This window comes from Chrysochloris asiatica, unplaced genomic scaffold (genome assembly GCF_000296735.1).
Source record: "Chrysochloris asiatica unplaced genomic scaffold, ChrAsi1.0 scaffold00018, whole genome shotgun sequence".
Classification (NCBI taxonomy): Eukaryota; Metazoa; Chordata; class Mammalia; order Afrosoricida; family Chrysochloridae; genus Chrysochloris; species Chrysochloris asiatica.
Window position 1 is genome coordinate 8,392,920 of NW_006408536.1, and position 12,096 is coordinate 8,405,015.

At 41.2% G+C, this 12,096-nt stretch overlaps 1 protein-coding gene across 1 annotated transcript in view; it reads left to right on the forward strand.

The window, feature by feature from the left end:
- LOC102813881 (choline-phosphate cytidylyltransferase B-like) overlaps positions 1-12,096 on the forward strand; it is a 146,635-nt gene that overhangs the window by 102,900 nt on the left and 31,639 nt on the right. The window contains exons 4-5 of the mRNA XM_006835563.1: positions 9,240-9,391; positions 11,986-12,064. Of these exons, the coding sequence (XP_006835626.1) occupies positions 9,240-9,391; positions 11,986-12,064 (231 nt within the window). The remainder of the gene's footprint in view (positions 1-9,239; positions 9,392-11,985; positions 12,065-12,096) is intronic.

A 12,096-nucleotide genomic window follows, 5' to 3' on the forward strand; every position in this document is an offset into this window, starting at 1 on the left:
AAAAATCATGTTAAAGATGCTGTTGTTGTTGTTAGGTGCCGTCGAGTTGGCACTGAGTCACAGTGACCCTCTGCACAACAAAATGAAACACTGTCTGGGCCTGCACCATCTTCCCAATTGTTATGCTAGAGCACATCGCTGCTGCCACTGTGCCAATCCATCTCGTTAGGGGTCTTCCCTCTTTTTCACTGACTCTCCACTTTACCAAACGTAATGTCCTTCTCCAGGGATTGGTCCTTCCTGATAAAATGTCCAAAGTATGAGAGACCAAGTCTTGCTATCCTCGCTTCTAAGGAATATTCTGGCTGTACTTCTTCCAAGACAGATTGGTTTGTTCTTCTGGCAGTCCATGGGACTTTTAATATTCTTCACCAACACCATCACTCAAATGCATCAATTCTTCTTCAGTCTTCCTTATTCATTTTCCAATGTTCACATTTTAAATATTTAAGTGACGTTGAGTCACCAGATACCCACCTCTGTCCCATAGGAGAGAAAGAAAATATGTAACAACAATATACACAATACTGTTGCTGTTGTTAAGGGCCATCGAGTCCGTTCTGACTCACAGTGACCCTATATAGGTTTTCCGAGGAGGAGCTGGTAGATTTGAACTGTTGACTTTGTGGTTAACAGTCTGGTGCTTATTGTACTGCACCAGACTAGGATTCCACAGTTGTTGTTTTTCAATGCCATCAAGTCAGTTCTGACTCATAGCGATCCTATATCGGATTTCTGAGGAGCAGAACTGAGGGTTTGAACTACTGACCTTGTGGTTCGCGGTCTAGTGCTGGCCATATAGCAACACACCAGGAGTCCACTACTAGACGTAAATATTGCTCCCTATATTTGGGTTCATGTTTTATGATGTTTTCATTCAAATTCAAATTTCTTCTAAGATTCCATCCTGCAGGACTGGTGAGAAATTCAATGACTAAGCTTTTTTCACCTTCCTGGAGTCAAACAAGTGTCCAAAATGTTTACAGAAACAGGAGCGGGCTCCCAGTCTTTAGCCTACCACCATTTATGCACTGCCTTTATCTTGTGAGCCCGCATCCTTACTGGAAGGAAGTATGCGAAGTTCCCAGGGTCTGCCCACATGGGAGCCCTAGGGTCTAGGGGCACCATGTTCTCATCCCTCTTGAGGCTGTGCCAAAGCCTCTGTTGCTTACAGGATGCACAGACCCTTGGCCTCTTTTCTGTTTGTCCTTGTCTCTGTTTCTTTGTCCTCCGTTTTACAGAATCTCCCCCACTCCTACAAGGAGCTCTGGCTTCAGGAAGGCAGGCTGTCTGCCAACAATTTGAGTTTCACAACTTCTGCAGGGGAGATTTTATGCCCAGAAGTCTGGACACCTGCTTAGAGTGGAAAAGACAGCATGAACCACAAGCGAAATTCTCCATTCTATATTACTCTTAATAACATTACTGAGCATTACTCTCAGCTCCTATGAATGATCAACTTTAATTCTCAAGCCTTCACCATGTTTTAAAGATGAGGCCACTGAGACTTCAAGAGTTTGAGTAACTTCCCCAGTAGGAAGTAGTAGAGCTGGGATTAGAACCCAAGTATGTTGAGCTCCAAAGTTCAACCCCTATGTTGTAAGTGTCTCTGCTGCAGGTACTGGTAATATTTCATTCTGAGAACAGTGAGCTGCCAGGCTAGGTTAGCTACAATGTGAGCTCCTGGATAGATCAATGAATTCTACCAGGGAGCACAACTACCTGGAGTTCGCCTTTGTGTTGTCAGAGTGCATTTGCCAAGACTTTGGCTTACTGCTTAGACAGTAACTGGTCAGCATGTTCAGCTGCTTCTTGAGGTCACTCCTGGGACATGAAAAATAGGACCCTGTATTAATACAAATGGGATGCTTGTTTTCTTTGTATTTTGTCAGGAGGCCATTATTTTGATCATCTAGAAGTTATACCAAATTGCTCAGGTGCAAGTTCAAAAGAGGGGAGGATACAGATCGTACTAGTTTTGTGCTGTTTAAAATAGAAAATTAATGGATCTGATATCCATTTCTGCTCAATATGATTCTTGAGGTCATATTTTAACAAAGTCTTAAAAGAACATTTTAAAAGATTATATCAATTTTTAAATTGTATAGCTTGGCCCATAAATTATCCCTATCTATGGAGTCAGATAAATAGCATCATAAAAAATGGAGAAAAGATTGAAGTTATCAAAGTCTTCATTTTGCTTGAATCCACAATTAATGCTCATGGAAGCAGCAGTCAGGAAATCAAATGACATAATGCATTAGGCAAATCTGCTGACTTCTATAAAGTGTTCAAGAGCAAAGATGTCAGTTTGAGGACTAAGGTGCACCTGACCCAAACCATGGTATTTTCAGTAGCTTCATATACATCTGAAAATTGGACAGTGAATAAGGAAGACATAAGATGAAGAAGGACATCATGCTTGGTAAAATGGAGCTAAAAAGAGGAAGATCCCCAATAAGATGGCTTGGCACAAGAGGCAGCAACAATGGGCTCAAACATAAAACATAGCAACAAAGGTGCATGATGGGACAGTTTCTCATTTTGTTGTGCATAGGGTTGCTATGAGTCAGACCTGACTCAATGACAATAAGAACAACATTGAGTAAGAAGCAAATAGGTAATCAATGCATAATCACTATGGCCCTAGTCCCCTCTTCCCACTACTAGGTGCTATGGAGGATTCAGATAAGCAGAGAACTCAACTTACTCATAATATGCTCCGGGGTGGGGCGGTTCAAACATTGAGTGCATCAGGATCATCCCTTGAAGCTTGTCAAATAAGGAGCTTCCTGGGCCCTACTCCAGACTCACTGAATCAAGATCTCTGGGAGTGCTGCCCAGCCATCTTGATATTTAACAGGCTCCTTAGGTGATTCTGGTACTCATCGAAGTTTTCAAGCCAGTTGTCTGGTTGATGGTTAGTAATGCAAAGGGATATAATAGAAAATATCTCAGGAAATATATTTAGTGGAGATATGTGTGTATATATGTGTGTGTGTGTGTATGGACTCCTGGTTTGGTGCTGGACTGCGAACCACAAGGTCGGCAGTTCAAACCCACTAGCTACTCAAAGAAACCTTATACAAGGTTACTATGAGTTGGAACCAACTCGACAGCACTTAGCAGTAATATATATACAGCGAGAAAGAGACCAGGTGTGGCACTGTGGGTTAATGCAAGGTCAGTTTGAACTGCAGGGTCAGTGGTTCAAACTCACTAACAGCTCCTCGGAAACCCTCTACAGGGCCACTATGGGTTGGAACTGTCTTAACAGCTCTTAACAACAACAATATATACGTGTGTGTTGTTGTTGTTAGGTGCCATCTAGTCGGCACCGACTCATAACAACCCTATGCACAGTACACAACAGAATAAAACACTGCCCAGTTCCGTGCCAGCCTCACAATCGTTGCTAAGCCTGAGCCCATTGCTGCCGTCACCGTGCCAATCCATCTTGTGGGGGGTGTTCCTCTTTTTCTCTGATCCTCCACTTTACCAAGCATAACATATATATAGGAATCCCATTATCTTTCAATTCCATTTTCCATGGGTTTTTAAGTCCCTTGTGTCACTCTCTTATATGCATTATGCTATTGATAAAGATAAATATTTTATTATTTTAAGTAATAGACATTTATTGAGCATCTGTATGTGTCAGGTACTGTTAATTCACTCAGCAAATATTTGCTAAGAAACCACTATGGCCAGGTTTCAGAGAGTGAAACAGACAACACTCCTTGCCCTCAGGGAGCTTACATTTTAATAGAAGAACACCAAAGGTCAACAAAGTTAAATAAGATAATTCTATTATGAACAAAGGGGTCCTGGTGTGGTACTGCGGTTTAATGTGCTGGACTGCAAAGTAAGTTTGAACTGATCCTCGGAAACACTATAGAGGGTTGTTGTGAGTCGGAACTGACTCAACAGCACTTAACAACAACAACATGATAAATAGGCATAATTCTATGATAATGAATGCCATGACAAGAAACCAAATGAGGAGGTGATGGGGTCCTGCCAGTGGTGAGGAGGTGAGGGAATGAGACCTAGGGATATTTTGAGTACAACTGTTCCAGGCTTGGGGGCCGGAAGTACAAAGGCCCTGACACAATAGGAGATGTGATCAGAGAGCCAGGGAGTGGCAGAAGTATAGATCTTGTGCTGGGAGCTGACCCCATAGTGCCGTTTGACACAGTCCCAGCAAAGGAGAAACATCAGCACAGCAGATGGTTTTTGGGAAAGCACCCTTTATCTCTCTTCTTTGGGATGGTTCTGATTCCACTTGTGGGGATATATTGTACTGCCACATTCACGGCTCCCACTGTGAGTTCTGCAGAGCTTTGGAAAAACCAGTCTTGCAACAATTGTTTCAGCTTTACTGGATTAGATTCAAAGAGAATTTTAGACAAATTAAAGTATTCCCTCTCACAGAAAACCCAAATACAAAGCAGCTGCATTTATGAGATCACAGAAGCAGATAAGCAACTAAAGTAAAGCTGACCGACCCCTATGGGCCCCACCTAAGTCAATTACTGGCTAGAATCCACACACACCCCCCACTACCATATACAGGAACCTACGTAATTGGGCAGAGAATGGTGAACATAAATAAAAAGTGGTCAAAATTTAATAGTCTACCTTTTTTGCAGCAATTAACCAGGTTGGGCCCTTTAACATGCCTCATGGCCCCAAAAGAAAGAAACATAGAAACATTGTTATTAAGCAATTTAGTGAATACTTTAGAAAAACAAAATAATTGAAAAGATGTTAGTAATGCTGTTATTATAGAAAATAGTAGTACTTTATGTAGGATAGAAGATGGATAAATAGCTAGCAGAAACAATAAGGTAGTGTAGGCAAAGATGATTGAGTGGATAGAAACACGTTAGAAAGAGAATGTAATTAGGGGTTTGGGAGGTGGAAATGATTTGTGTAAGTTTTAACTTGATCTTTTACTGTTGTTGTTGTTGTTGTGTGCCGTGGAGTTAATTCTGACTCATAGCGACCCTACACAGGGTTTCAGAGGCTGTACATCTTTACGGGAGCAGACCACCTCATCTTTCTTACGCGGAACTAATGGTAGTTTCGAACTGCTGACCTTGCGGCTCGCAGCCCGATTTGTAACCACTACGCTACGTATCATTTGCAATGTATCATTTGCATAGAAAAAAAGATGATGTCAGAAGAAAACTACTTAATAGTCAGAAAATGAACAGGACATGGAAAGGTCCAGTGGGACATTATAGAAATACTTTTGTTAAGATTTTATAATCACAAGGTGAAAGAATGATATAATTTAAAATGTGTAATAATTCAAGGGAAAATATCAAAGTATCAAATCATTATGCATTGTATAACTTTAAGCATAAATAAAGACTGTTGCTGAGCCGGAGCAGAGTGAACTCCATCAGCCAACTAAGCGGAGACTCCTCAATTACTTTCACTTTCGCCGATTCCGCATCTCCTCTCGAGTCTCCCGACCCTGTGAGAGCTGGACTCCCACAATCTTGCATGGCCTTATAGTCTGGAGATGTGGCTCACACAGGAGACTTGCAGGCTCCTGGAGGATTTTAGCTTTTACTCTATGGACGATGGGAAGAGTTCTGAATCCAGGTTCTGACAGGTTTTAACAGGCCGATTCTGGTTGATGAGAACAAGTTGTTGGGGGATGGACAAGGCTATCAGGAGATCTGATAGGAGGCCACTGCAGTAATCCAGGGGAGAGGTGGTAAATGGACCAAGATGGAAGCAATGGAGATACTGAGAAATCCATGGCTTCTGGGTACATTTTGAAGGTAGAGCCAGAAGTTTTGATGATGGATTGGATGCAGAGTATGGAAGGACAGACTCAATGATGACTCCAAGGCTTTGTCCTGAGTAATTAAAAGGATTTCATACCATTTACTGAGATGAGGAAGACTACAGGAGGTGCAGGTTTGGGAAAAACAATGAAAAAGTTTGTGGGGTTAGAACTATTGGCCTCTGCTCATCTGGAACAAAAGAGAAAGAAGAAAACCAAAGATTCAGAGAAGAAGCTATCTACAGGCCAAATAGTATCTATGAGTAATGGCTTCATCTACCTTATCTACTATATCTACCATAAGAACTAGATGGGGCCCGACTACCACTACCAACTGTTCTGATAAGGGCCACAATAGATGGAATCTGATAGAATGAGAAAAAATGTGCAACAGAATCTCAAATTCTTTAAAAACAACAACTAGACTTATTAGACCAGTTGAGATTGGAGGACTCCCCAAGACTATTGCCCTCTGATACACCTTAAACCTTGAACTGAAACTGCATCTGCAGTCACCTTTCAGCTAAATAACACATTGAGTACTATGCTTCTTTAAGGAATTCGGGCTGCGAACCTTAAGGTCAGCAGTTTGGAACTAACAGCTGCTCCGTGGGAGAAAGATGAGGTTTTCTGTTCCCGTAAAGATTTACAGCCTTGGAAACCCTGTGCAGGGTCGCTATGGGTAGGAACCGACTCGACAGCACTTAACAACAACTATGCTTCTTTAAACAGTCATTTATATAATACTAAACAGTCAATCATTACTTTAAATCAAAGAAGAAATGATAAGGGGGCAGGGAAACTAGACTAATGAAAGTGGAACAACCAGAATGGAAAAGAGTATGTTTACGCTCCGTGAAGAATGTAACCAATGCCACTAAACAATTTGTGTAATAATTGTTGAATGGGAACCTCAACTGCTATGTAAACTTTTACTGAAAGCACAATTAACTTTTTTTTTTTTTTTTTTTAAACAATTTGTGTAATAATTGTTGAATGGGAACCTCAACTGCTATGTAAACTTTTACTGAAAGCACAATTAACTTTTTTTTTTTTTTTTTTTAAGTTGATGGGGTTTGGACACTCTTTCCAATGCCAAGAAGGCAGTCTGGAATTTGGAGGAGTAGTTCTTATTCCTTTACTTCCTGTTTCTTCCAGGCATCTTTTAGGCAAATGGATGCTATGTAGATAGCATCTGCCTCAAATTTACTATGCAGATTTTAAATGATACATATCAGTAGCCATTTGTTGAACCTTGTCTCAGAGGCAATTCTAGAAGACATTTATTCCTTCCCTCACCATTCTTACCACCAACTGCTTGGAACAAAATGATTCTTCTGTATAGAACTTGAGAAGTTTTCTTTGCCCATTCTAGGAATTAAATGGGTTGTACCTGATCTTGGCTTCAGTTTGTCAGTGTGATTTCGGAGATCCATAGAATACAGGCATCTCTGGGAAAGGTTGTAGTTGGAGGTTTCCTAAAGGAGGGTGAGCATGACTGCTGGCTGTACTTCCTCTGTGGCCAGATTTAGTTCTGGGTTTGAGTCACTATTTGGTTTTAAGAGAATAATCACATTTCTATTTTGAAGTACATCCTGTACACGTAAAAGCTGTGAATTTATTGCGTGTACTGGTGTGGCACTGTGGGTTAATGTGCTGGACTGCAAACTCGGTTTGAACTGCAAGGGCGGCGGTTCAAGTTCATCAGTCGCACCTCGGAAACCTTCTACAGGGTCTCTACGGGTCAGAACCGACTCAAAGGCACTTAAAAACAACAACAACAGCGAACATAATACCTTAAAGAAAAAAAGCTCATATTGAGGAGCAGTCAGAGTAATTCTAGCACCAGATCCTCACTGGTATTGGTAAACAGGAATTGTACCCATAATGGTATTTCTTCTGGACATGTGGGGAACTTTAGAAAAGCTGCTTTTGTCAACCAAAAGAAATACATTCTAGATAAGGTATCAAACACTACTTACTTTTCAGTGTAATTCAAAATATTTGAATATAAATCCTCAGAAAAATCCCATCTAAGGTTGACCAAAAACCAAACTCATTGCCAGAGTCGATTCCACTCATAGTGACGCGATAGGACAGAGTAGAACTGCCCCAGAGGATTTCCAAGGTTGTCATTTTTATGAAAGCAGACTGCCACAGTTTTCTCCCATGGACCAATTAGCTGGTGGATTCAGAGCGGCTGGTGGGATGGACCTGCCAACCTTTTGGTTAGCAGCTAAGCACTTAACCACTGCACCACCAGAAATTCTATTAAGGCTGATGTCGTTGTGTGTGTTGTTGAATTGGTTTCAACTCATAGCTACCCTGTCTAGGATTTCTGAGAGCAGCTGGTGGGGTTGAACTGCCAGCCTTGCAGTTAGTAAAGCTGACAGTGCCACACCAGGCTTCTCTAACTCTAACACTGACGCCGTTGTTGTTAAGTGCCAGTGAGTCGGTTCCAACTTGTGACCCTGTATAGGGTTTCTAGGAGCAGCTGGTGGGTTTGAACCGCCAACCTTGCAGCTCCATCTGACCTTGTGGTCCAGCGCAGTGTCCTGCAGTGCCACATTCTAACATGGAGAGTGAAGGATAATTACTGTCTCCATTTGAATGCTCAGGAACCTGAGATCAGAAAGGATAAGAGGTGTGGGAAGCGGGAGCTCTGCTAGATTGGATCTTGTTCTGTGTAACTTTCTCCTCTTGATTATGTGGTCTGATGTGTACTGACTGGACCTTAATCCAGGGAACAGAAGTGTGTGTGTGAGTAGATGTGTATTTAAAGGGGGCTTCAAAAAGTTCATGGACAAATGGAATTAAAAGATAATGGAATCTTTCCATGAACTTTTTGAAACCCCCTACGTGTATGTGTGTTTGCATACATTTGGATGAGTACATGTATACACGTATTGTGTGTTTTTATATGGGTGTGTCTGAGTATGTATGTGTGTTTGTATCTATGTACATTAGTATGTGTATATGCATGCACATGTGAGTCACACTTGAGTTATTATTAAGTACAGTGATCTAGTAAAGGAATTGGAACTGATCAATTATGTAATTCAGTCCTCTTGATTCTCCTTTCTCTTCCTTCTTTGTTCATTTGGTCACTTTATTTCTGATTAGTAATTTTCATTAAAGGGTACAATAGGGAAATACAGATATAAGAGTCATATTAGGTTGTGTGGAGAATACTTATAATAAAAACCAAAGTTGTAGTTAGCACTAAAATGAAAGTCTGAATTGCTGGCGGATTTTTGTTTGCTTCACTCTCCTGATCCTTTATTCCTGCTTTAAAAAAAAAAAAAAAGTTCCATTAGATTAAGCACCCAGCAAGACTGTGCTCCTTTTGTCTTGTTGAAGAGGCCAGGGCTGCATCCTAATTGTTGTGAGCAGGGTCTGGACCAGGAAGACCATTGAACACATTTGCATGTTTCAGTTTGCAGTGATGACCTCACCCACAAATTCAAAGGTTTCACTGTGATGAACGAAGCAGAAAGATACGAAGCTCTTAGACACTGTCGCTATGTGGATGAAGTCATCAGAGATGCTCCGTGGACACTCACACCTGAATTTCTGGAAAAACACAAGGTACTTCTCCCTCCTTCATCTTCTCTAAGTAGCGGGATAGGGAGTCTAGCTCCTGCAGCTTACTCCACAGAAAACCCAAAGACTCTCCAGATTATTCAAACTCAGGAAGCATCCCATTATATCACTTGATGCAGTACCTCTCTTCAGCTTGGGGGCTGGAGTCCTTTCACTTCTCTCACTGTGGGCTCTGGAGATAGACCACCCAGCTCCAGATGCTGCCTCTGTCTCTCCCTAACTGTGGGACTTTGAGCAAGACATTTAACCACTCTGTGCTCACTTACCTCACCTGTGAAGAAAATAACCCCTTCCTCATGAGGCTGTTTTGAGGATCTGAGATAAAAATCTAAGTAAAGCACCTGGAACATTGGACCCATAGCAAAAGCTGCAAAAACACTAGCAACCATTATCATCATCATCATCACCATTATAATGTCATCATTATCATTGGTGTTTATAGATTCACTGGCATCATTTTGTCATGGAATAAATGAATGTGCATCTTAGCCAGAAGGTCAGGGGTCATCCTTTAAGGAAAGAACTTCGTATCTATGATTTATAGACCTGAGAAACAGCTTATAATGACATAAGATTTTTATTAGTTGAAAACATGAGAAATTCTTTTGATCTGCATCAAATTATGTATCTCCCTCCCAGTCCTACATTAGGAGCTATTCTTTCCTTTTATAAGCTGTACAAAAAAAAAAAAATAAGATTAAGCTGTTCTAAGAGTTATCTTTTCTATTTTTAAAATCACGATGCAGAAGAGAATAGAGAACAGTGATAAATGTGCATGGGTAATAGCAGAGGAGACAATTTCCCAGCGAGAATGAAAAGAAAGAAGAAAAACTACAATATGATTTGCGTCCGGCAATCACCAACACATTTTTACTAAGCATCTATTGTATATGCAACTTGTGCTAGGCATCATGGGAGATGCTGTTAACAATATAATGGCTGCCCCTTATTAACTACTGTGTGCCCAGCACTGTGCTAAGTGCTTGACTATTTACATGATCACACTCAACATCTTGGCTACCCTAAGAAGTAACTGCTGTTGTTATTGTTATACATTGGAAAGGAGGAGGGGCTAAGTTTGAGTAATAAAAATAGAATGTGTAATAATAGTAATTAGCATTTATTGAATACTTACTGTGTACCAGTTATTATTTGAAGCACTTTGATATATATTATATGATTTGATCCAGTGGTTCTCAACTGGGTGTGAGATTGCCCCCCAGAGGACATTTGGCATTGTCTGGAGACATTTTTATTTGGCACAATTAGAGGGGTGCTACTGGCATCTAGTGGGTAAAGGCCAGGGGTGCTACTTATCATGCACAGGACAGCTCCCACACCACAGGACAGCTCCCACATCCAGCCCCAAATGTTACTAGCACCGAGGCTAATAAACTCTGCTTTCATCCTGATTGCAACTCAGGAGTTAAAAGAGCTAGTAAGTGGTGGAACAGAAATTATACCAAAGCAATCTGAACTACTAATATAAACTACCTCTCAAGGTGGAGGGAAGTTTTTATCTGATGTCATAGGAAACCAAGCAAAGAGTTTTTAATTAATGTCATAGGAAAGAGAGAACCAGTGAAGACCAGCAGGCACAAGGGTGACAACAAGGAAACTGTTTCAGGAGGACTCCCCATGTGGTAGCAGGATGGCTTAGAGGGGAGAAAGCCTACAATGAGAAAGGACAGATACAAGTTAGTGGAAATAATATGGGTGACGAGGACCTGGATTTGGTAGAGTACTAACAGAGAGGAAGTGATGGGTGTACACACGTACATACACAAACACATACTCACAGTAATGGAACTTGTGATCGGCCAGGAGTAGGGAAAGAAGATCCAAATCCAAGGTTTGGGGTTGAGGAAAACTGGAGGTGCCATTGGTGAGGGCCCCAGTTTTCAGAAAGATGAACTCCAGTCTGGACAGGTTCACTTTAAAGTGACAGCAGGAGGTGGTGACAGAGAAAAGGACTGCGGAGTGAGTTCAGAAAGCCTGACTTGGTCCCCCAGATGCCCACCTTCTGCCCAAGACCATTGATGAACTGTGTGGCTTTGGACATATCTCACAAGCTTTCTTTCTGGTTTCAGCAGTCTTATATCTCAACTGGAATAGTAATATGTGCCTTACCTACCTCACCAAGTGATTGTGAGGATGAAATGGAAAGAGAGACACGTAGTTAATTTTCACTGTATAAAATATGACTTAAACCTCAGGGCCTGTTGCTATCACTGGAACAGGAAATGGACATTTGGATTCGTCATCCTAGCATAGGTGATTAAAATCTGAAAGTTTAACAGAAGGCCAGGAGAACTCACTGTCAGAGGTAAGAGAAGAAAAGTGGACCAGTAAAAGAGAGGAACCAAATATTTATTCTTCTAGCTTCCATTATCTCATGGTAATGAGACAGAGTGGAAAATTTCTTTCAGACAAGATTCAGCCCCACAATTAAGACATTTAACTAAAAAATGTCTTATTTCAAAAAGGCATTTGGGGGCACTAAACCCATTGTCATCAAGTTGATTCCAACTCATTTGAAGACATCCCACTGGTGCCGTCATTTTTCTCTCTCTTAACAGATTGACTTTGTGGCCCATGATGACATCCCATATTCCTCTGCTGGCTCTGATGATGTTTACAAGCATATAAAGGAAGCAGGTGAGTTCTCTTGTGTTTACCTGTCTACTGAT